A 27226-nucleotide genomic window follows, 5' to 3' on the forward strand; every position below is an offset into this window, starting at 1 on the left:
TCATTTCGAAACTTTGAAGTTGCTGGAAACTTCCGAATGCTTGCACTTCGAAAGTTTGAAGTTGTTAGAATCTTTTGAAATTTAGCATTTCGAAAATATGGTGTTGTTGGAAACTTTTGAAATTTTGCATTTCGAAAATTTGGTGTTGCTGGAAACTTTCGAAATTTAGCATTTCGAAAGTTTGATGTTGCTGGAAACTTTCGAATGGTTTCAATTTTTTCATACTTTTCAACTTCGAATATTTGAATTCTTGGAATGTTTGCAATTTACTGATTCGAACAAATGAAAGTTTCGAATGATAGGGGTTAAAAAGGACAAGGTAAATTTTTTGGGGGTTTTTATACATAAAACAAGGGGCATTATAGTCTTTTCATCACAAATGGGGGGGTGGGAGGAATAGGTGGGGGGTGCACAGTACAATTCTCTTAAAAAAAATCATTTGTACATGTGGTGATAAATGTAAGATAGGATTGGACAATCGGTTGGGTTTTGATGGGTTCGAGTCCAAACACTATAACCAACCCAAGCCGCAGTTGGTGACCACATACCCAATTTCAACTGTTTTTAGAAATGAGTTAGTCGGTTTTAGGGTTTTTAATTGGGCAGTTTTTTAGTTTAGTTAAAACCAGTTGTACTTTATATGGGTCGCGTACACCTTTAAGTCGTGTTAACTTCCAATTTTGTTTTTTGAAGATTTTAGCTAAAACAACTTCAAAAAATCTAAATAGGGCCTTAAGACATGGTTTTACTAAAGATCCATTTTTTAGTACACTAGTTTATGTCAAACCTGATTCAAAATAAACATAAACCTATAATTTCATTAAAGATTAATGGAACCTATCAAGTATCAACCTAATCATCCATTGAGACAAAAATTTCTTGAATCTTCGTCATTGGTAACAAGGCAATATAATAGATGACCACTTCATGTTGTTTAGTGATTATATTCAAATTAAAGTCTTACAAATATCATAAAGTACAAATTACTAAAATAATTGTTGTCCAAAATAAGTCATAAACCGAACAAACATACAAGTCACAACACAACTGTCACGACCTAAAATTTCGAGTGTTTCTCAAATTCAATAGAGTGGTCACCAAACTTTATTTTAAAATAAGAAAAAATTTCGGAAACCCTTAAAAATAAAAATAAAAAAATGATATTTGAAAATAAATTTTGAGTTCGGGAGTCTATTATGCATAGGGAAGGTATTAGGGGTGTATATGGGTTGGGTTGGGCCGATTTTGACAAAATTTGATACCCGATCCAATCGATTATATTTGGGTGAGTTAAATTCTAAATCCGTATTTTTTTTATTTAACCCGATCTGACCCGATCAAGAACGGGTTGGATTGGCGGGTTATACATAAATAATAACCTGTTTTTTATTTTACGGGGAAATTTATTGAATGAAAATATATTTAATACTTGAATGTCTCAAAAACTATAAAATTTCAATCACGTCATTCAATTCTTTAAAAAAGCCAAAAACCTCACACACAAAAAAAAAATTAATAATCCAATAATCTTCAAATACATAAATAAATTCAACAACAGTAAATCAATAAAATTAGAAAATTCATCAATTATAAGCAATGCCAACTTCAAGTTCAAGCACTAACAAGTTCCTTAAATTATGGAAGGGAATAATTGGGAATCTGCAAAAACAAATATCAATAATAAAAGCGAGGAGATAAAGAAGGAGAAATAATAAATAAGTAAAATATGTATGAAACAACTAGCACTATTGAAAGAAATAATCAGATACCGACCCGATCGATTATCTTTGGGTTAGGTTAAGTTTTCTTTTGGTTACCTCGTTCCCTTGAGATGGCGGCAATGATGATATGTATGAGGATATGCGCAATAATATAGTTTAAAAAATTCAAAGGTAAAAGGAAAAGTAAGAGAAAACAGCTAGCACTACTACTTGATCCACAAAATTACTTTCATCATTACATATAACACACAAACCATTTTAGTTTACTAAGCTACCATAATTTTTTATTAGTAGTATTTCATTTGTTTATTTTTAGATATTTACTGCTACTTGTTCCACAAAATTACTTTTATCATTACATGTAACTCACCAACCATTTTAGTTTACTAAGCTACCATAAGTTTTTAATAGTAGTATTTCATTTGTTTATTTTTTGAGTACTTACTATTTTCAAATGCAGTACTAAAAAAAAGTGTTTAATAGATTTAAATATAAAAAATTTAAACTAAATTCATCATAAGTATAATCTTGTGCATAAGCATCATTTTTGCTCATAAATAGTATTTAACTCAAAACATTTGTATTTAACAAATGTAAAAAAAAAATTGTGACGTAATGGGAACACTTATGTAAATATGAACTCAAAATTGAGTCAGATTTATAAAATGATGAATTAAACATAGTATTACTGTTTTTTTTTTTTTTTTGAATTATTTTTTAATTAATCGGATAAAATTGGGGTACTACAACAACAATATTGTTATAATTACAGTTATCCAAAATAAGTCATAAATCCAACAAGCATAAAAGTCGCAACACAATCCTAGTTATAATTACAATCTACCATAATATTTAAGTATTATTATATATTCCAATCCAAATCTACTAATATATATAGTAAAGCAAAATTTGGAACTTGATGTGTTGATGGCCGATGTTGGAGTAGTTGTATATATCAAAAAAAAATATGTAAGTTGTGACCTTAGAATTAAGTTGATATGAATGTCAAGAATATAACCTAAAGAAAATACAAGAAGTAGAATACATCAACATAAAAAGTTATAACCTTGAAATTCATCTCTCCAAATGTGAGAATAACCAGTTCGAAGTCGAAAGATGAACCATCGTCAATTCTTTTACTACTAATTTATTGGAAAAAATAACAGTCTGAGTACAACTTAACAACAAATTAAGTTTACATTTTTTCAATATCAATACAACATAACCAAATTATTTTCTAATCTAAACTACTAAGTACTAAGTGAACAATTAATACAAGTTTTAATTCTAAACTTAACTACTAAAATATCATGATACAAACTGAAAATATATAAAAGTAATAGCTTCTCCATTCACAGGTGCGAAATATGAGTAGATTTTTTTGTTCCCAGCATTGATGTGCATATAAAACCTTGTGACATATAAAACACAACAATTAACACATTGTAATTCATAAATTCAGTAATATAATTCAATAAGTGTGAACCTATCCATTATCAAACATGAACCACACATATAAAAATTATTGGCTACAACCAACCAAGCAAACAATAGCAAATCATGTTCACAATTATGTCATGCAAGCACAATCTTCAGTCAAAACACCAACTTCAACATATAGGCATGTGTTGTGCAAATATGTGTGATATGTGACTCCAAAAAACTCAAAATTTGAAACATGTAGGTATTTAAATAAAATTGAATTAGTATAATTGGTAGATTTATTAGTAAAACTCACTTACATACTATATAAAAAAAATAGAATTAGTATAAAATTTCTTATTTAAAAGAGACTTAAACAGGCCTAAGAGCATTTGCTCCACCAATAATTTTCTTTATATATGTGTTTTCTATGATGTGTTAATCTTGTACATATTTGACCCAATATATTATATGAATAATAAATGTTATATTTTATTATTTGTTATATTTTTTAAAAAATAATAGTATATTAGAGTAAATATTTTGAAGAATAAGATTTAAGTGATTTTACGTGTGTATAGGAGTTGGTAATTAATATGATATTTTCCTGTGTGTTTGACTAATATTCAATGTGTACTTAATTATATTTAATTATTTCTAAATATTTCTTATTTTAATTATTTATTTCTTAAATAATTATCTTGAGATGGTAGTAATATTGTGTTTGATTTTCTTTATTTTTAAATACTTATTTTGGAATTGTGATTTAATATATCTATTTATTATGATTTAGTAATAAATAAAAAATATTGTTGTTATATTTATTTATTTTATAATTTTAATTATTCTCTAATGATAGTATTATTATAACGTGAGCATTTTGAAAAAAAAAAGTATAATTATAGTGATTAATTTGAATATGAGAGTTTTTGTTGTTAATAATAAATTTTTTTTAAAAAAAAAAGTTAATCATTTTAAGTACTCTAATTTATCATATACTAGTTATGAAATATTAGTAATATTTTGAAAATTAATTGATGTTTGAAAGAGTATTAAAAATGAGATTAAGTAACTATTAATTTTGTTTAAGCAAAATAAAAACTTTAATAGTAAAACTAAAAATAATTAAGTGGACCAATGGGCTTGACCCAGGTTGACCTAATTATGTTAATAAAATAAAAATATAATAATAAAGAAGGGAACCCAGCCCCACGAAAGAAATAGGAATAGAAATAAAGTGTTACAAAGCTATTGTTTGTCACCGGTGCTCCATATATGTTTTAGAAAACTTTCTCTATTTTCGCTCAAATTTGAGTATGTTGTTCCATTCATTTAGTTAGTCAATTAAACACAATCTTCCAGATTTTTAACAATCCCAATTTCTTCCTAAGATACCCGATTTCTCCGTTTACAAAATTCATTATTTTGCACCGTTCTTCTTCACCGTAAGTCCGATTTGAGTGAAACCAACACCAAAACGATCGTGTGAAAAGTGGCTATATTATCCACTTATTGGTTTTCTAATTTATGATAATTTTCCTTTACCGAATTTCAAAACTTAGTTTTTAGAGTATTTTCTCATAATTTATTTTTGACATTTTCCCATAAACTGTCGAGTTAGATCGATTGAAGGACAAAAAGTCAAAGAACAAAGATTGTTTGCTCGTGGAATCGTACTCGTGTGTGAAGGCGTCAAAATAAGGTAAGGGGTTAGAGATCATTTGGATTCATGAGTATAATATATTGTGAGATGAACGGGAAAAACCGTATTTCTCAACGATTTATCTGGGGCTCGCTACGTACAACAATAGCCTTTTGAGTGATAAATTAATTAATGTGCAAAATGAAAATTGTGTGATTAAAATATGAAATAGAAATACTTATAAGGTGTTAATTGATTCGTTAAATGTGTGATATTTAATATTATTGTGATATTTGATTCAATTTCGTTAAATATGTGGTATTTAATATTATTGTGATATTTGATTCAATTTCGTTAAATGTATGGCATTTTACATTTTTGTGATATTTGATTTAATTTTGTTAAATGTGTGGCATTTGATATTATTATGATATTTGGTTTATTTGCGTTAAATGTGTGATATTTGATATTATTGTGATATTGGATGTCGAATGAATTTTATGTATATGTTTGATTAGATAGGTTTAGTCGATGTGATAATAAAAGGTGGATGCATTTTGATAAGTTCATGTGATTATGATGATGTATAATTAATAATAATGATGTTATAAATTTGTGATAAGTCTATATGATGATGTGTGATTGATGAGAGTGATGTTACAAGATTGTGATGAGTTTATGTGATGATGTGTGATTAATTATAGTGATGTTATAAATTGTGATGAGAATATTGAAGTAACCCCATAGTGAATGAAATAATTGTGATTTCAATATGGGTTTGAGATGACGGTCTTAATGGAGTACTATAGGCCAACGAGAAGAGAAAATAAATATTGAGAATTTGTGAAGTGGAGATTATTTTGTCATCATATAGGTAAGGCTTAACAAGCCTAGTGTTCTGGGGAAGTACAATTGAACGAGCCTGATCGTGGCGGTCTGTTATTGAGCCTTACGACAAGATTGTTAGACCTTGGAGGTATTCGAGTGGGGAATTCATAGGTGACTTGGAGGTATCACTCTAAATGTCGGGAGCTACCACGCAACACACGTTTACCTCGACTGTCGCGTATATGTGTCTCGGGTTGAGTTGAGGGGATCTATAAGGACAGGACCAATTTGAATTGTCCGTCCACCAGGATGGTGACATAGTATCAAGCCTCATCACCAAGTACTTCAGAGTTAGAATGGTACCACATTGTGAAGTAGAGTCTAAGCTCATGCATAGCATTGCATTTTCTTGTGATTGTTTTGTTGTGATTAATATGTATCATGTGCGATAATAATTTCTTAGATGATTTGATGTTATAGTGAAATGTATTGATTTTTTTTTATTTTGACTTTATTATATTATTTTTTCCTTGAATAATGTTAGTTTATTGATACGGTTTATTTATGATCAAATGCGTGTTCTTCTTACTTATATTATACTATTAACATGATTTCAAAACTCACCTCCTTCGTTGTTTGTGTTTGACTGGCTTGGCCCTGCGTTTGCAAAATCGCAGTTGTTACAGGTTAATGAATCTTGAAATTCAAGTTTGGGAGGAACCCCGCTCTGATAGGAGATACCGGAAATAAGGTTTGTAATTTGTATTTTACTTATTTAATTTGAAACTACTTTTTGTATGAAAACCTTATAAGCACTAGTAAGTTTTTAGAATTAAATCAAGTAATTATACTTAAATCAAGCTTATTGAGATTGCACTATTTTATAGGAGTAAAGAAGTTTAAAGTGTTCCTTTTGATTTTTGAGAAACGTGATATCCTAAATTAAAAATAAAAGTTTATATTTTCATGGAAACAACTTTTTATTTATCTGCTGCAAATTTTATAGAGATATGATATAAATTATTATATATATTATTTTGGGGTTTAGGGTGTCACAACATTAAAGTAAAAAGTGCATTAGTAAAGTGACACAAGAATATTTATCCTGGTACACCACAAACTTGGTAGCTACACTCAATCCCTTCACTTAGAATGATTTAACCACTAATTCAAATCCTTAAATTTTACAGCATTTGACCCCTGCAAGTCAGTATTCTCAAAATAACCTGACAACTATAAAAATTTTGAGGCAAGCAAACGTTTTGACCCTACAAGTCAAGTGTTCTCCACACAACCTGAAAACCACAAATTATTTTAGAAACACTAAAACCACTATCGGGTTGAGTTACACAAGTTTGGAATGAATTGTGTTTTGCTTCTACTAACCATATTGTTACAATTGATTTATCACACTAAAGTATTAAGAAAATATTTCTTTGAGTATGTTTCTCTAAAATTTAAACCTTTCAACTTTAAATACTTAAGAAATAAGGGTGAATTGTTTTTCTTTTTATTTCTTCCCCTCTGAATTTCTTTTATAAATAGTTCAATATGATACATTGATACCTCACCTGACCATGGGAAATCAAATTCATTCCATTCTATAACAAAGGTGTTCCATAACACCATCGACTAGACTCTTGTGCAAATGGCTATGATTGAGAAAACAATTTTGGGGCTTTTATGATGGACTTCATTAATTAGATCCCAACAAGTCTAGCTTGTTTGGATTTCTCGTTGCCAAACAGATGTTGGTAGCAGCATTGAGTGCAACATTAATTAATGCTTTGATGGGTGAATTGGAATGATTTAAAACGTGTAAGAATTTTTGTTTGTCTAGTATAAAGTATGAACCAAATTTTGCTCCTTGCCAAGTTCTCATTTTATGGTAAGCTCAAGTTTTCCCGTCGATCTAGGCTCTGTTTGGTAGGTTCAAAAAAGGAATTTATAGTTATATAGCTTGTATCTTATAAGTTATAAGTTTTATTCGGTAACAGTTAATTATGATCATTTTTTGATAAATTAATTCAAGTAGATTATGAATTTATAACTTATATTTTTTCTTCCAATTTTACCTTTAACATTGTAACAAAATCATTTTTTTTATCCTTTATAATTTATTTTTTTATAATTTAAAATAAATAATGTTAAAATTTAAATATTTATATGATTTTAAAATTTAAAATAATTTGAATAAATAAAAATTTCAGGTAAATAATTTATTTATTACAATTCTAAATTATTTATAAATAATTAAATTTAAAATAATTAATTTAAAATAAAGAAAATAGATAAATAAATAAAAATTATATCATATTGATAAATTTTAAATTACTACTTTTAAAATATTTTAAATATTAATTGATAAAATTTATTTTTAATTAAGAATGTCTGTTTATATTATTTTATATTTTAAAATTAATTAATTGTTAATTTTACCAAACGCTTCAATTAGTTTAACAGCTATTAACTATAAACTATAAGTCATCAACTATCAGCTCCAAGTTATCAATTAATTTTTACAAACAAAGTGGTAGCGCTTTAGTTATAAAATATATGGTTTTGTTACTTAAATGCTAACCTTGTAGATCTTATTTAGTTGTTTAAAATAGAATGTTTCAAACTTTTTATTAGATTTGACTCCAAAAAAGTTATTTATTAGACAAAAATGAAAAAAAAAATTATGATACACTTATTTTTCATAAATAATATTGGAGAGTAACTTATGAGCTTTTCGAATTTTTGTGATATACCAACCAATATTAACTGATAGTTTAAAAAGATCAGATGTGAATATGACTCATTCGGATTTTGGTTAATTAAAAAAGATGTTCAAAATACTCGTCTACATGTCCTCATTGTTGATCACATTCGACATTTTTGAAATCATAATTTGAATTTATTCTTGACTCATCCATTGCAGAAGGGAAATGATGGAATTGATTGATTAGTTTTTTTTCTTTCTTAAAACTCCAATTCTCAAGGAGGAATTAGTTCTAAATAATTTAAAATTCAGATGAGAGTTAAGTAAAATTTAATCAAATATAACTTTAACCAAAACTCAAACACAAGTTTTTTTATACAATTTTTCTTTAACTATGATTTATTAATTATTTGAGTTTAATCACTTGATTGAATTCATTGATTAGTTAAATAAGAAGAGTTTTCTTTCAAGCTGGTTTGTCTCTCTTTTCTGTTTTATTTCTCATTGATATGAAAAATAAAAAGATAGCCATTATACCTACGTCTAAGTAAAATAAAAACATTTTACCCAAAAAATAATAATTTTACCATAAAAATAAAATTTACCTAAAACAATTATTTGTAGAGAGTTAATTTGGAAATATCTCTTAACAAGAAGATAAACGGGTCATACTGTACTGGAGGAAGATGGAAGTTTGATTTGAAGTATCCAATTTAGTACAAAATTACAAATGATTACCCTCAATTTTTCGTGTTCTAAAAAGGATTTGAATATCACGGGTTGTTTGTCTAATTCTGCGGACTCTGTTCTACATTTATCATCACATGGTAGGTTAAATATTCACTAATTATTTTATGCATCATTTCATCACACACTTCACACATTGATTATTATTACTCTTATTAAAGCCATTAAATAACACACTAACTAATCCTATTAGAGATGAAATAATGCATTCAAAGGCAAAACAAATTTCATCTATTGGATTTGTTCGAATTAACTCTTAGTAGCTTCACAGTGTTGAACAAACCAAGTGTCTGTTACATATACAATTTATCTATTATATAATATTTATCTCATTAATTAGACAAATTTTACTCCCAAATTTGTCAAGAAATCCTCGTAAATCAACTATGAAACAAAAGAAATAGATGGAAGAAAAAAAAACGCATTCATGTGTTTTACTTAACATTTTCTCTTTGAACAAAAGTTTTCCACCATATCATTTACAAGAAATGCTAATAACAAAGTCGCTAATATTATTATATTAAATATCTTATCTCAAATTTCAACCTAAAACATTATAATTCTATAACTCTTTTTGTAGTATTTATCATTCCGTACAGACAGACAAAAAAATGTTAATAATGTTGACATAAGAATCAATACAATAGAAAAAATAAGAACAAAAACGAGAATAAAGTTCCATTCAAATGACCAATGTTACTAAATTCAATCCAATATCGAGGTATAAATATTAATCCCTTAAAAAACTAAACTACCCTCAACAATATATAAAATATATAAAAGCTCGATAACATTAGTCGAGTAAATTATTGTCTAACAAATAACACACTATCCAATGCTATTTTTCAAACACAACTTTTCTATAGGTTGAAATTAACATTTATGCTATTTTTCACAGTTTTTCTATGGGATGAAATTGTAATAAAGTCAAGTGGGCTCTGCACAATTTAACATACAGTCAAAATGCACAGTCCAGCAATCAGGACTTTTCTGATTGATCGATCCAGATTAAAAATTCAGATTTTTAAAATAATAAATCTAGAAAACCTTTGATTTCAGGACTGCATGCAATATCCAAATCCATTTTTAAAATAGTGAAGTGCACACCAATATGAGGGTGTTCATGAGTTTTATAAAGTGTTGAGTGTTGTTTTAGAAAGTGTTGCTAGCACTCTGGTCACATAATACATTAATTGGGGGGGAAACATTAATACATTATATACAAGCACCACAAATCAAAACCATAATTGCACACTGTAAACTAAAATATGGCCAGCCCAACAAAAAATGCTATGGAATTTCTCATGGTTGATCAACTTACTTAGTGAGATCCTGTCTTTACATTCTTCAATTATATTTAGTGAGCAAACCAATTTTTGGTAAAATAGACTTCCACTTCTAAACATATGATATACATATGTATATATATATATTCACGCTTCAAAAGAAAGGAGCATCCATTAATACTTTCTCTAACTTACATCCAGCTTTTGTAGGGTGTGACTTGCCCCCAAAGTCCTTGGCATCATCAGGATATATAACCTTCAAGTTTGGCAAGTCATATATCAAAAACTCTAACCGTAGTTATTTCCGTCTGACTAGAACGAAAGCCACAAAATTCACGCTGTAGTGAAGATGAATGCGGTGTATAGACTTAACATCAAAGTTCAACTTTCATCTGATTTGTTGTATCAGTACCTACAAGACCATGTAACAAGGTAATTATATTGAAGAAATGTAATTTGCGAAAACAGGGCTTATTTGTTCCGGGAAATTTATACCGTCAACATCTTGGCTACTCATGGGAGCAGTTGTTGCAAAACTCATTTGAATAACATTATGAAGCTCGTCCTCCCACACGTCCGGCATCTATTGCAAATTGAATCAAAATATGAACACATAAGAAAAAATGTAATTTAATTTCACAGAAACATTGCAAAGGAAGGACAATGTAATTTAATACAAGGTGTATCGAGGATTTTCACATTTATTATTTGTGTAAATGCGTTAATATACAGAAAATATTATGCATCCTTAAATCTGTGGTTTTTAATTATTATCGATATGCTGCATTGCAATAGTTCCGGTGTTTACTGATATGAACAAAGATATGATATGCAAAGGAAATCACATTGCTTGCAACTGCAATGGATCAATACCTGATTTGGCTCCTTGAATCCTCCAGTCAAAGGTGTTAAATGTGAATGAATAGTTCTTCGAAGGATATCGGACGGGTTGGCAATGTTTGGAATAATTGACTGAATCATCCGTGGTTGAGATGGATGTAATGGAGGAAAATTCATAGACATCTCTAGAGGAAATCCTAGTGCAGATGAAGGACCGGGCCGTTGGTGAAGAATCTGAAACAATGTTCCAAATGTACTAACGCAAATTCAGACACATTTACAGATCGTAAGCTTTTTCTAACTGTACAGATAGATTAACAACTTACCTCTTTAGCAAGAAGGCCTTCAATATTAAAATCCAGCCGTGGATTTACAGTTGCAAGTTTCATAGACAAAAACTGGAAAAGGAGAAACGATGGGTTGGAGTAAAAAAAACAATAATAAAATGCGTAGGGCAAAACAATTAGATGGCTTAAGAATCTCTAATGGGAAAATACAAAGATAAGAGTTCAATTCAATTCAACCATACCTCAACCTGTCGTTGAAGTGACTGTACATAGTTGATGATTTCGTCCAGCATCACTGCCTTGCCAGTGACCTATAAACATCAACAAATTTACAATGTTAAAACGAAAGCGACAAAATGAAGGCAATTTCAACATAGCATAGTGAATTCTTCTGGTTTAAAATCTGGAAGCCACCGACCTTGCTGCATCCAGGCACAAGTTCTTGAAGAAACTTCATTCTCTCGCTTATCTTTTCCCTCCTCACCTGCAACGCAATGTAAATCTAATTTAAAATCCTTCATAAAAATCTTCATTTTCGTTGCAGATAATTACTCGCAATAATATCTTACCCTCTCTGCAAGGCTATGGCTGTTTGTTGCTTGACCCCGACGAGCCCTAACATGTATGTATTCCTCCTTAGGTGGATCAGAAGTTTGAGAGCCCTGTTTAGCATTCTTCCCAGAAGCCTTTGGTTGTTGATCTCCCTTCTGTTGATGCTCAGGGTTGTCCTTTGCACCTTCACTTTGTAGTTCTTGAGTTCGGTTCGCTCTATCATTATCAGCATCCTAATACAACAACGCGGAAAAAATCAATCATATAAATGGAAATAGTGTCGCTATCGCACACAACAAAATAAAGTTCACAAGTCACAAATCATACCGGTCCATTTCTTTTCCTTTTCTTCGAGTTTAGTCCTTTAACAGAAGGTTCGCCACTAGTACCTTCCAACATTGGTGAATCATCCTGTCCACAACCGTCACCATCATCATCACCCGATTCACCTCTATCAGAATCATTAACAGGTCTAACAAGAGCTTGCTTCCCATCATCATGAGACACGACACGGCTGTCGCTTCTATCATTCTTTAGAGGACTTCCTTGAGTAGCCATATGCTCAATCAATGGAGACACGGCTTTTGTAGCTTCAACAACATTAGGATCAATATCTTGAGATTGTCCTCCAATTGCTACTTTCAATCCAATACCTGCAAGTTCATCTCTATTTCCATGAATTGCACTGACTGTCCCACCATACATACCAATGGATTGAGGAATCCCATACGAACTAACCACATCGCCGAAATTCCCTCCACCGAAGCACGAGAACCTCGCAGCCCTTTCAATAAATCCTGAATCCGTCGGAAACTGAGACAAACTATTTTGAAAAACCCCTTGTCCATTTGGTAGAAAACCATCACCAAAACCAAATCCATCTTTTCTAATTCCGGCGGCATTCGAAGAACTCCCATTGATGTCACAAAATCCCAAATTTTGTGAGTTAGTTGGATGGTCCCAAAAGTTAGGACTAAAAGTATCCACCATTGAGGCAGAGGAACATGAAGAAGAGCCAATTAGATCTCCTCTATTGATATTCATAGAATTTCCAATAGTAACCAAACCAACAGATGAATTTACAAGATTGCCACTCCCAAATCTCCAATCAAGTGGCATACCACTAGAATAACTCATAGGATCCCCATTTCTATCTACCTCAAACTTTTCTTTCTCACTCATATCAAACTATCCTTCACAACTTATATCAACTAACAAATAACAAAATCAAATAAAATTTTATTAAAGTACTTTCACTTAGAAGTTTCAATAGTGGCCAAATGGTAGCGAGTACAAAACAAAGCAATGATTAAGAGTGAACCACCAAATGAAAAGGTTCAAATGAGTACATGAGGAACTTTAAAGACTCAACTCAACAAAATTAGAAGTAAGGAAGCAAAAAAAAAGAGACAAAGAGAAAGAGGGAAGAGATAGTATTAAATGATGAGAAAGTAAAATTGCCAAAGGGTTGAAACAAAAACCAAGTACCCAAAAGATGTACCAAAATGTTCACACGAGTTTAGCAGCTACCATTTCCAAAGCTTGGAAGTACCAAATTTTCATAAAAGAAGGACCCCTCTCAAGAAAGAGAAAAAAGACTAAAAAAGACTGCCCAAAGAAAAGAGATGAAAAGAAGACTATAGAAGGAGTCAATTATGCAAATAACATTGATTTCAGCATAATAAATAACTTCATTCAAGCCCTAGTCAGAGTTGCAGAAACAGAAACCAAACCCTTCAAAAAAAAAAAAAGAGAAATAAAATTAGAACAAGCAAAAAAAAGTTTTTTTATTTTTTAAATTAAAATAAAAAAGGACCCAACTTTAAATTAAAAAGTGGGAGGAGAAAGATACCCATTTAAGATCCTGTGCTACTTTTAGCACCCTGTGCCTTCCATTCAAGCTTTTTCCCACAAATCAAAAACACTTTTTTCAAATTTGGGTTTTCTTCAAAAACTCCCTTCTTTGTGCTAGAAGAAGAGAGAAAAGGAGAGATAGATAAAAAGTTTAAAGTGGATTGGTGTTATTTAGAGAGAGAAATATAAAGGTTGGATTTTTATTAGGTAAATTTTGAGAGCTAACAAAACCAAACAAATATGTAGAGTATAGATTGTTTGAAAAAGAGAGTGGAAAGAAAAGAGTAGTGGCAAAGGACCCTTGATTTATATACCTCACGCTTACATAAAAAATAGAGCTTTTGATGATTAACCACCGCCACTGCAATTGTAAAATAATATACTCACAATAATATAAAGACCTGCCCCTTAAGCACCTCTTCCTCAACTTTGAGAAATTTATAATCATTGTTAATTCTTCTACTTGTATTTATTTATTTATTTAATACTCCAGTTTAGATTTTATTTTTAAATTTCATATATTGTTTCACCTATACAAATTTTCATACATCTTTTCACCTATACAAATTAATAATAGATAATAAACGAAATTATAGTTTTACTAAATTATTTTTATTATGTATTCTATATTATAAAATGCAAATGGAGAATGCATATACTACATAATATTGATTAACTGTGTAATTGGAAGAAAAATAATTAAAATTGTATTATAAATTTAAAATGATATTTTTTAAAGATATATAATTACTCTTGTTCTACAATGTCAAGTAGATATTCTCTATGCATAATTCAAAAATTGTTTCGAGTTCTATGAAATCTAAATAGGTTATAAATTCTCTCAAAGCTAACAATTTTAATATTGTTGTATGTCTAACTTTGAATTCGAATCTACAATCTTGATTAACCTATAAAAAACTCATGTCTCATATAAATAACATTTGGTGTTTTATTTTTTACTCTAAAAATATAATTATTGATACATAAAAAAATAACAAACAAATAATTAAGTCTGAAAAGATAATAAAAAAATATAATTTTAACATTACATATTTTTGTATGCAGAAGGAGCCACAATCAAACAATTATTAAGAGAACTATTTTTACAATATTTATGGTTTCCTTGACATGTGAATCTCTCCTTTTGTTGAAATACACAAAATCAAAAATAGTTACATTGTTAATATAAAATTATTTTACACCAACATCTAATCGCAATGCACCATCTTCCACGTAATCCTATATTTTTATTTTATTTTGATGATAACTTTAAGATACTTAATTCCTATAAGTTGTCACCTTAAAATTAATTTACACTAATTTTGCATATATATTTTTTTCTCTTTAAATGACGGTTAAAGGGGTAAGAATAGTTGCTTGTGGGGGTTAGAGTTGTCAAAGGTGATTATCAAAGTGATAGTTGGTTGTGGCCAAAGTGGTTACAATGGTTGATGATGGTGGTCAATACATCGATTGTGGTGGTTGAAATGGTGATCAACAACCACTTGGAATGACGAGTTAAATTTAAAACAAAAATATAGAATTATAAAATCTATCTTTATAATTTTGTGTTTTAGAAGAAAACTATTTTCAGATTAAATGAAAAATCAACTTAACATCATTAATTTTCAAAACTAAAATAAGAATATTTAACACTTTTTGGTCTCTTTGAGGTAGTTATGAGTTTGAATTTTTTTTTAAAGGTTTAGATAAAATAGGACTACATTGATTTATTTCTCAATTTGAAAAAAGTTTTATCCACATACCAAAAAAAGTTTCATAATTCTTGTTTTTGTTTTAATTCTAACATGGCATTGTTAGGTGATCGTTGACCACCACTTTGATTATCATTACCACCACTCTAATCTTCATCGACTACCGTTTTGACGTTGACTTCCTCTCTGAGAACTCTCAACCACAACTCTGATCATCGTTAACCAGGACTTCGACCACTCTATCACTTTGTAGTAACCACTAATCTAACTTTCATCGACCATTTTGACCATTGTCAGTCTCACTCTAATCACCATCTTTGACCACTTTAGTCCCTCTGATTACAACTCCGATCTCCTTCAGATCACCCATATATTGACCACTATAATTTATCACTTCGTCCACCATCACTCTAAACATCTTCAATCATCCTATTTTTCACCATTTATCGCAAAGCTACTATAAATTTTATGAGAGAGACCAAATATAAAGAAAAATATATTCTTTATAATTGATTTAAGTACTAGAATTTCCATAAATGTATCTATTAATCAAGTAATATTTTGTTTTTTCAAATTTCTATTAAAATTTTTACAAATACAGTTATTTGGAATGTCTACTATTTATTATTAGAATAATTAACTATAAAAAATACCAACTTATTAAAAAAAAAAGGGATAATCTAAGACTACTCCCACCAATTACCACTCTAATCCCCATCTTCCGCAGCCGAATACCACCTCTGATTACCACTGACTTTTAATCACCCACGTCCACAATTGCCACCAACGACAACAATTATTATTAATTTTTTTTAAAATCATTTTATTATTTAAATTCATAAAAGATACTATTTTAATAGAAAACAATATTTTTTATTATTTGTCTGCGCCAATAATTATTTATATAAACTCTAATATAAAAATTAACAAAAAAATTAAATCTCAAAATTAAAAATTTCAAAACTTAAAATAAAAAAAATTAGTTTGAATAACCAAATATTCAACTTCTAAAGGGTTAATAATCATAACATTTTGAGCTTGCAACTGACATTGCCAACTCTTACATGGGGTGTTTTTCTCTTTTATCTTATTGCATTGTCCTTTATTACACCTTGAAAGAAGTGCGAGAGATCTTTAATATGGGTTTATGTTGTTTTTGGTCAAGGCCCCCAAATCTAGCTGGGTCATCTCTACTCATTTCTTTTTTGCCTTGTGTAATATTATAAACTAAAAACAAGCCATATGGGTCTTGCACTGTAGATTATTATTAATGTATGTTAGGTGCATTGTCTAGGTTCTTAAGGAGAGAGGGGAAATAACATCAAAAGAAGATACATTGTCTGTGGCATCTCATTTGTGATAATTAGCTTGTACTATCTTATGTGCATATTACTCTCTTGTTTGTTTGTACTGCCTATTGAAACAGAAGAAAATAAAATTAATCTTCAACTAGTTTGGAGAATTAATGTCTAGCACAAATTGTTATTCAACGTATAATATTTGATATTCGAGTACTATTCTTTTGTCAAAGATAAATGATAAAAAACTTCAACATTTTTTTTATAATTTGGAGTTAAGAAGGAAAAGAAAAATATTCTACATGATTTAACGAGGATATATGTATTAGTAGTTGTAGTTCACTCATTTAAATATATTTTTATTTATAAAATTATTTCCAATTGAAATTTAATTCATTATGTAAAAAATGAACATATATATAACACTTTTTTAAGTCTTATAAATAAATATATATTTTGGTAAATCTATAAAGCACTTTTCGGCGAAGCACTATCTTAAATCTTTTAAAAAATATGAAATTTTTGTATGAACCTTCGAAAGCGTTTTTCTTAAAAGTGTTATCTTAGGTCTTAAACCAGAAACAACATGAACTAGAAACGTGAGAAACTCCATAAACTTCAATTCTAGAAACGCAGAAACCGACTCTTATAACTTCTTGAAACACAAACCTAGAAGCGTAGAAACCCAAAAATCGATAAACCCATAAACGCAGGCGCAATAAACTCAAAAATGCATATGCGAAAACCCATAAACAAGAAACCATGTTCGATCATCTACTTATGTCATCGAATTGTACCTTCTCATGATCGTAAGTCTCTATAACCTTTTATAAGAAATATGTCTCGTCATTTACAATGATTAATTTTAACTAACGATGTATTGTTCGTTTTTAGATTTTGCCAAATTTGAAGTAAGATCACAACTCTGTTTTCATCATTGTTTAGACACTAGAGGTCCGTTTGATGCACATGATATGATATAAAATTGGATAAAGATATGATAGGATAGTGATAGGATAAACATTATCATATCATGTGTTTGATACCCACATGATAACTAATATAATAATAATATTTTATTTTGTTAAGTATTTGATACACATCTTACATGATATGATATAATAGATATTATATTTAAGTACCAAAATGACTATTATGAACAATTACATATTAGTTTTATTTTTAAATTAACTTATTATATTTTAATTATTATAAATTAACAAAAAAATACTAAAAAAAATTAAATAAGTAATGAAATAATTTTATATTTTAAATTATTCATTGACACTACTAAATCAACAATTTAAATTTTATAATTAAAAACAATTTAAATTTTATATTTTATATTTTATACTTACAAACAATTTAAATTTTAAATAAGGATATAAATAATAAATTTGACATACCTTTTGCGGGAGAGCTTGTCAAAAGCAAGTGGAAGAAGAAGTTAATTTTATTAGAATTGCCATATTAAAAATCATTATATGTAAGACATTTTTAGATGTGATGCATATTGAAAAAAATATTTTTGATAGTGTTATTGACAAGTTACTAAATGTACTTGGAAAGTCTTATGATGGCATCAATGCAATGTTGGATTTGGTAAGCATGGTAATAATAATTGAATTGGGACTCGTGAAGAAAGAAAAACAAACATATCTGCCACCAACTGCTCACACTCTATCTAGAAAGAGAAAATGGCTTTCTGTAAGTTTTTTCATGAAGTTAAAGTTCAAGAAGGGTACTCTTCAAATATTAGAAATTTGGTATCTATGAAAGACCTCAAATTAAGGGTTTAAAGTCTCATAATTGTCATGCTATGATGCAACATTTACTACCAATAGGTGTACATTCCATTTTTTTTCTTCTGAAAAAGTTACACACGCCATAACTACAATATATTTCTTCTTTAGGGCGATTTTATAGTAAAGTAATTGATCCTGCCATCTTGTCATTAATGCAAAAAGAAATCATTGTTACTTTATGTGAGCTTGAGATGTATTTCCAAGGCTAAATTACATTCGTGGTCCCTTAACTTAATTTCAGGTAAGGTTTTAACCCCTTATCTTTTTTTTCCTCGATTTAGTCCTTTATTCCTAATAATATCAAATAAAGTATGAAAATATGAGTTTATTTGAAGATTTGCATTACGGATTTGATGAAATTTGTATTATATTGAAGAATATAATTAATTTTATGAGTTTTGATTGAATTTTTTTTTCAATTTTTGTTTAAAAAAGGATAACGTTGTTGAAATTTTAAAACATAAAATATCAAATTGTCATTTAAAATTAAAATAAAGGACTAAGTCGGGAAAAAAAGAAGATAAAGGACTAAAACGTTACCTGAAATTAAGTTAAGGGACCACAAATGTAATTTAGCCTATTTTCAACATCATTTTTTGACATAACGGTTCATCTTGTGAAAGAGACACAAATGTGTGGACCAACTTATATGAGATAGATGTACCCAATTGAGCGTTATATGAAAATATGGAAAGGCTACATGAAAAGTCGAAGTTGACCAAAGAGTTGTATTGTTGAATGATACATTGTAGAAGAAGTTGTTAAATTTTGTACATAATATATATCTAATGTTGAACCTATTGGACTTTCGAAGTCTCATAATTTGGAAAGAATAACAGGGAAAGGAATAACTTGAAATAAAATAGTGACCATATGAAGGATAGAATCGGAGCAAACTCTATTGTATGTTTGATGAAGTTTAACACTATGTTGAAATACACAAGGTGATGAGGACATAGAAAGCATAGATGATATTCAAGGTCTTGGAACTCCAATGACAAGAGCAAGGTCAAAGAAGGCATATGATGCTCCAAATAACTTGATAGCCACTTTATTTGAAGCAAGTCCAACTCATGAAGAATTGAAGCCCAAGATAGTTGTTTAATCTAAATTGAAGAAGTTAAGGAATGAAAGTTGCATCTATGTGTTATCAAATTTTAATATTAGTTTTAATTTAAATAGTAGACTTAATTAGTAAGAACATTTTGGTCTAATTGTAAAAATTTGAGTTGGGCCAAACTTAGAGAAATTGTAAGGTGTTGCGTGAAGGTGCAAACACAAGAAGGGGGTTAATTGTGTTTGTTTAAGTTGGATTCTTTTTTATTATTTGATTAAAATTGGTTCGAGTTTGATGACCTATAGCAGAAGCAATAACAACACTAAAGAATGCAAAAGTAAAGTGATACAAGAAATTTATCATGGTTCACCACCAGCTTGGTAGTTACGCCCAGTCCATTCACTTAGAATGATTTAATCCATTAATTCAACTCCTTGAATTACACAACGTCTGACCCTACAAGTCAGTCTTCTCAAAACAACCTAAAACCCCAGACTTTTTAAGGAACACAAACACCTTGACTCTACAAGCAAATCTTCTCCACATAATATGACAACCCTAAATTGTTGAAGACACGCAACACCTTGATCCTATAAGCCAAGTCTTCTCCACACAATCTAACAACCCTAGATTGTTAAATGAATACTAAAGCCACTATCGGGATGAGTTACAAGAGTTTGGAACTTGATTGGTTTGCTTCTATCAAGCTGATTGTAACAATGACTTTCACTCTAGAAAACACTTAGAAAATATTTCTTTTGAGCAAATGTATCCATAAACTTTAACTTTGAACTCCAAAATCACGTACACAATTTGAGCTTCTAAGTCCAATTAAGTATTTTTCTCTCAATCTATTAGAGTATTTGACCTTCCATCAAATTCGTTGACTTTTCTCCATCAGAATCATTGACTTGACTGTTAGACTCGGATGTTGTGTTGCTTGAATAATCAAAGTCAGAGGCATACCCTTAAAGATAAAGTTAGTTACAATCTTATTGTTTCGAATAACCTTCCCAAAGTAATTAATTAATGAATTAAAATATTGCAATCTATTTAATTAATTTATGCTTATGCTAACTACAAAGTTCATTAATCGCTTTATATTGATTATTGATTTAGGGTATCTCCTCTTGTGTACTATATTTTTCATCTCATATTTATCTCGTGGTTTCTAAGAAAAAGGTGTACAAGAATTTGGAAGAGATTCTACACCATAAATCATTGCGTTACATATGCGAGAGTTTCAATTGATATTGCTTTAGAGTTGAATGCTCCATTGTCTATACTTGATAAAGTTGAAGTTGCAAGTTTGGTAGGAAAGGGCATAAAATCATGGTCAATAAACCTCATTTCTCTAGATGCTAAGGTATATTAAAAAACATATTTGTCATATCATTCCTCTTTTACTTACTATTTCGACCACTATCAATATATATTGTTATATTGTTTTGAAATTTTTAATGTTTTACACCATTTTTATACTCCTATAAAATCCAAATTAAATGGTAAGGATGTTAAGGGGAACAAGTAAATCACGTCAAAAAAATAGGTATATTGATATATATCGTAAAAATAAAATTTTTGTGGGAAATACTATAGAATCATGGCCACTAAATCTCATTTCTCTAGATGCTAAGGTATGTTAAAAAACATATTTGTCATTTCATTTCTCTTTTACTTACTATTTTGACCACTATCAATATATAGTATTATATTACTTTTTATTTTATTTTGAAATTTTCATTGTTTTACACCATTTTCAGACTCATAAATTCAAATTAATAAGAATGTTAAGGGGAACAAATCAATCACGTAAAAAGAAACATGTATATATATATACACATAATGGACAACTACTTAGTCAATATTTTACTATTTAAAAATTAATTAGCTAATCATTAACTAAATTAATTTTACAATGTTTTAGATTAAAACACAAAAACTACAACAAGTCAGATAAAATGAGAATGTTGGACCTAACAATATGCTTGTTGCAACACCTATGCAAGGTCTTGCAAATCAAGACTTCAAAAGTCTTCCCCTAAAAAGGGTTGTGCAATGGTTTCTCGGTTTGTGCAGTATCTTGAAACATTTGTAGAAACAAATATGTCTAAAGATGCGGACATGCATAAAATACCAATGGAGAAAGGTATTTTTGATGTTTCTTATGTAGAAATTATTAGTAAGGAGGCAATGATAGAGCTTTTCAAACATATAAAATAGGTGCTTTTGTTATCTCCATATATATAAGGTATTCCAAATAACTTTAGAAGAACGAATTATATTTTCATTCAAGGTACTTGTATGAAAAATTGGTGGGCTCGCATGTTTGAAAATGATCCAATTCAGGTCAAAGATTATGTAGTTGATGTATTAGTGGACAATAAAGATAATTTGGATAAATTGTTTATTATACGATATAATTATGGGTTAGATTTTCTTTCAAATTTAATTTATGGTATATTATTTTCTCTTTTTGTACTTGATTTTCTTACTGATTATTTTTTATATATATAGGAGCCACTAGGTATTGATTGTCATTAATTGCACGTTATAAATAATTTATTATTTGGAGTAAGTACATGGTGATTATACAAATCACTCGAAATTGAACTTTATGTTTGATACGTAAGTATATAACTGTATCAAAACCTGCATACATATATGTGTGTGTTTAAGGTTATTCTAAGTATATCCATTTATGTATACTTGTTAGAGTTATTCAAATATTTTGCGTTCAAATGGGAGCTCAAGTTTCGAAGACCAATACATGTTTTATATAGCTACATATGATTATAAATATTCTTACAAAACTTTTGTCTTAAAAAATTAACACGATATTCAATTTTTGTCTTATAAATCATTACATTGATGTATATATTTTTATTTGTTTAGTGTCCTCGTCAAAAAATGGGATAGATTGTGTGTACGATGTTATGAGGTTCATGAAATAGATTGCCAATTCTAATCAAAATGTGATTCTAAATACAACATGTTAATTCTATTCTATATAGTTTATATTATTTCAATATTTATTATTTTCATCTGATTATTTTAACTTATTTGCATTATAGTTTACAATACTTTGATGAATACAAATGTCCGAGTTACTTTGAAGATCAATTAATTGAAGTTAAAGAGATTGATGTCAATATGTGCTCGGATTAGTCGTGTTTGAAACAAGGTTGCGCGCATGAGTTGGTTCAAACAGCTAAGACTGTATGTTATCGAACATGGTGGGAAATATTCTTAATTGATGATATATATAACATAAATTTTGTTTTATATAAGAGATACAAGTACCGCTTCTGTGCATGGATAACATTAATATAAAATTGTGGATGTTTTTATTAAAATATTATATTCTTTAATAGGTTGCATTAAACGATGCTTATATTTAAAAAGCTATGTAATAGGTTATATTAAACAACACTTTTTTATTTTAAAAAAAAACGTTGTCTTTCCTTTTCATAGCGTTGAAACTAAAAACACTTGTAAATGTTGTCTAATGCTTAAAAAATATTGTGTGAGGCTTTCTCAGTATTTCGGTAATAATAAGTATTTTTTTTAGGTAGGTAATAATAAGTATTAAACTTTTGTAAGTGTTAAATTGATATCTAAAGTTATGTTTACACAAGTTTTATTATTGAAAAATTACAAAGATTTTAATAGTTTTATTCAAAAAAAATTGCAACGACCAATCATAATAATTAGTATTGTTAATATTATTAGTCTTTTGTTGAGAATGAAGATCAAATTCGTAACATTTTTATCACTCAATTATTTAACTCTCTCACCTTAACCACCAAATCAACTTTACATCTCTTAATAACTATACTCAAATAGTGTATAATTCTTTTACATTATTAGTAGATACTATTATATATTCAACTTGAAATAAATAAATATTTAAAGGTTAGTTATATGTTGCATTTGAAAGCCTACAAATATGAGTTAAACCCATAAAGTACCTAGTTCTTTTGGGAAAATATATTTTAGTGCAAAGAAATTGTAAACCGGAATTATTTTAATTATTTACTAAAGTCTACAAGTGCATTACTGCCATCTTTAGCAGCAAGCTATAAACGCTATTATTGTCACTTCCTATTTATTGAGTATGGCTTAGAGGTAGTATCAAGTGGGCGGTTTGACCCAATTCATTATTGTGGGGTGCAGGGGCAATAGCTACTCATGTTAAGATTTAGGGGTATTGTTATAATTTTAATCTTATTATTACCTTTTAAGCACAACTTGTATTATGCAAATTTTAATTCGTTCATCTAATAAAGTGGAACTACTACTGCTATGTAGTCGGAGACGTAGGCATTATTGGTTGAACATCATTATCAAATGTCTTGAGTTCCTATTTTCAATTTATCTCTTTATTGTTTTAAGATTGTGTTGTTGTTCTAACCATTGATATTAGATGGTGAGTAACTATGGTGCAAAATCCGAGGTGGCAAGGTTCGACGAAGTAGACAACTTTGCATTATAGCAAAGAAGGGTTAAGGATCTGTTGACACAAAAAGGGTCTTCAAAAGGCACTGCATGAGGAGAAATCGACATATATGGAAGAAGTCGATTAGACTGAGATGAAGGATAAGGCCGTAAGTATGATTGGTTTTTGTGTATCAAATGAAGTGATATATCATATCCTAGACCTAATATCTCTATAGGAGGTATTGGAGAAATTAGAAAGTCAATATATGAGCAAATCGCTCACGAATAACTTGTTCCCGAAAAAACGAGTGTATAGGTTGAAGATGTAGGAATGATCTTATTTGCAACATGTCAATAACTTCAATGGAATAATCATCAATTTAGTGAGGTTTAGGGTGACGATTGATGACGAAGACAAAACTATTATTTTGTTGTGCTTGTTACCAGGTTTGTTCAATCACCTAGTGACTACTCTTACATATGGAAAAGACTTTATAAAGCTAGATGATATTATTGTTGCACTTCAGGCAAAGGTTTGTATGTAAAATAAGGTAAAAATCATGGGTGGAACAAAGTCAAAGCAAGTTCTAGAAAGAAGAGTTATAAGTCGAAGAATAGAAAAACAATAGAGTGCTTTAGTTGCAAACAGACCAGACATTGGAGAAGGGACTATCCAAACAAATATCATGATTCATCCAGTTCCACAAAAGTGGTTTAAACTGATAACTTTGACAGTGAAAGAGACATTTTTGTGTTTCATCTAGCAAGTGCATATAAGCATAGATTTTTAACTCTAAATATTCTTATCACATGACGCCGCATAGGGAGTGATTTACCATGTTTAGGTCATGCAATATTGGTTTTGTTTATTTCGGTGATGATAAAGCATGAGATGTCACTAGAGTGAGACAAATTAAAATTTTCATGGACAAGGATGACATGCGAACGTTAAATGATGTCAAATATATTCTAGAATTGAGAAAGAATATGATCTCCTTGGGCGTCTACAGGAAAGTGGTTTCTCATATAGGTCTGATGGAGATAAGGACATGAGTTTGAAGACTTGACAGCTTATGCCCTTTCTACTTGTTTTGGTGATCCATCCACCTTTAGAGAGGTTATAGCTAGCCGGGAGAAAGATAAGTGGATGGGTGCTACAATGGAGAAGATGGGTTCCTTAAAGAAAAATCAGACTTGAGAAGATTGTTCAACTTCCTAAGGAGAAAAGGGCTATCAGTTGCAAGTGAGTGTACAAGAGAAAACCAACAGTAACATAAAAAGAAGAGAAAAGTTCAAGGCTCGTCTTGTAGCAAAAGGTATTCACAACAGACAGAGATCGACTATGATGAGATTTTCTCTCTGGCCATCAAACATGTTTCTATCAGGGCAATGTTAGCCTTGGTAGTTAGTCGGGACATGCATTTAGAGCAAATAGATGTGAAGACAACATTTCTTGATGGTAATCTAGATGAACAAATTTACATGGAGTAGCTAAAGGGTTTCAGTGATACTAAATATGACAGACTAGTTTGTTAATTGAAAAGGTCTTTGCATGGTTTAAAGTAGTCTCCAAGGCAGTGGTACAAGTGCTTTGATTCATACCTGCTTAAAATTGGTTACCAAAGGTATGAGTATGATTCTTGTGTTTATGTTAGGAGCCTTGATGATGGCTCTTTTATTTTCATATTATTGTATATTGATGATATGTTGATTACTACTACTCATTTACATGATGAAAATGAACTGAAAATCATGTCGAGAAAGGAGTTGGACATGAAAGACTTGGGTGTTGCTAAAAAGATTATTGGTATGGAAATTCACAAGGATAAAAGTGCTATAAAATTATAACTATCTTAGAAAAGTTATGTTGAAAAAGTGTTAGACATATTTGATGTGAGCAATTTGAAGGATGTGAGTACTCAATTGGAGAATCACATAAGATATCTTTGGATCAATGTCCAAAGATAGACGTAGAAGTTGAGTTTATGTCAAATGTTCCATATACCAGTGTTGTTGGTTGTTTAATGTATATTATGGTTTGCACTAGAAAAGATTTTGCCCAAGCTATAAGTCAAGTTTGCAAGTTTATGTCTAAACTACGTATACATCATTGGGAAGCATTGAAGTAGAGTTTCATGTACTTGAAGGGTACAACAAGTCATGGTATCATGTTTAGAAGTGGACAAAGTGACCCTTCAGTTGTAGGATATGTTGATTCTGATTATACCAGTGATATAGATGATAAAAGATCTACAACAAGATATGTTTTTACTCTTGTTGGAGGACCTATTTGTTGGAAGTTATCAGTTCATTCCATAGTGGCTATGACTACAATTGAAACTGAGTACATGATAGTAGCTGAAGCTGCCAAAAAGGCTTTATGGCTTTCTTGATTAGTGAAAGAATTGGGTGTTGAGCAAGGTGGTTGCATTGTGATAGTCAGAGTGTCATTTATATGGAAAAGAATCAGGTGTATCACGGCAAGACCAAACATATTGAAGTGAGACTTCACAAGACCAAACATATTGAAGTGAGACTTCACAAGATTTTGAAAAGGTACATACTTTAGAGAATGCAGATGGTATGTTGACTAAGCCAATCACCAGTGATAAGTTCAAGCACTGCTTGGATTTGTTACATGTTTCTTAGTGTTAAGCATGAGTTGTACCCCTTAGTTATCAGGATGTGAGTGTCATGCAGTAAATATTCATAGGGATTTTGATATTCACCAAGGTGGAGATTGTTGAGTATGACGCATAAGTACTATGAAGTGTGCGGTTTGGTCAAACTGATTGTCGTGGGACAACCAGAGGTGCATAGGACAATAACTCCTCGTAGTATGGTTCATGAGTGTTGGTGTAATCTTAACCTTATTATTATTATTATTTACGCACAACTTGTACTATGTAAACTCTAATTCATTCGTCTAATAAAAAAGAATTACAATTGCTCGATAATCAAAAACATAGACATCATTTGATCGAACTTCATTATCAAACATCTTGAGTTTCTATTTGCGATTTCTCTC

General features: G+C 29.7%; 2 protein-coding genes across 2 annotated transcripts; one reads left to right on the top strand and one right to left on the bottom strand.

Annotated features, from left to right (window-relative positions):
• Window positions 1-10333: 10333 nt before the first annotated feature.
• Window positions 10334-13357, bottom strand: LOC101509680 (transcription factor bHLH49). Its single transcript, XM_004490276.4, has 8 exons — window positions 12357-13357; window positions 12047-12262; window positions 11896-11961; window positions 11720-11788; window positions 11517-11588; window positions 11224-11424; window positions 10846-10933; window positions 10334-10762 (listed from the first exon to the last, which is right to left on the bottom strand). The coding sequence occupies exons 1-8, from the start codon at window positions 13209-13211 to the stop codon at window positions 10725-10727; spliced, it is 1605 nt and encodes a 534-aa protein (XP_004490333.1). The 5' UTR covers window positions 13212-13357; the 3' UTR covers window positions 10334-10724.
• A 12593-nt stretch (window positions 13358-25950) lies between these two features.
• On the top strand, window positions 25951-26591 carry LOC140919359 (secreted RxLR effector protein 161-like). The gene is made up of 3 exons (XM_073365369.1): window positions 25951-26005; window positions 26107-26234; window positions 26346-26591. Exons 1-3 carry the CDS (start codon window positions 25951-25953, stop codon window positions 26589-26591), a joined length of 429 nt encoding a protein of 142 aa, XP_073221470.1.
• The last annotated feature ends 635 nt before the right edge of the window (window positions 26592-27226 follow it).

This window comes from Cicer arietinum, chromosome 2 (genome assembly GCF_000331145.2).
Source record: "Cicer arietinum cultivar CDC Frontier isolate Library 1 chromosome 2, Cicar.CDCFrontier_v2.0, whole genome shotgun sequence".
In the NCBI taxonomy this organism is placed as follows: Eukaryota; Viridiplantae; Streptophyta; class Magnoliopsida; order Fabales; family Fabaceae; genus Cicer; species Cicer arietinum.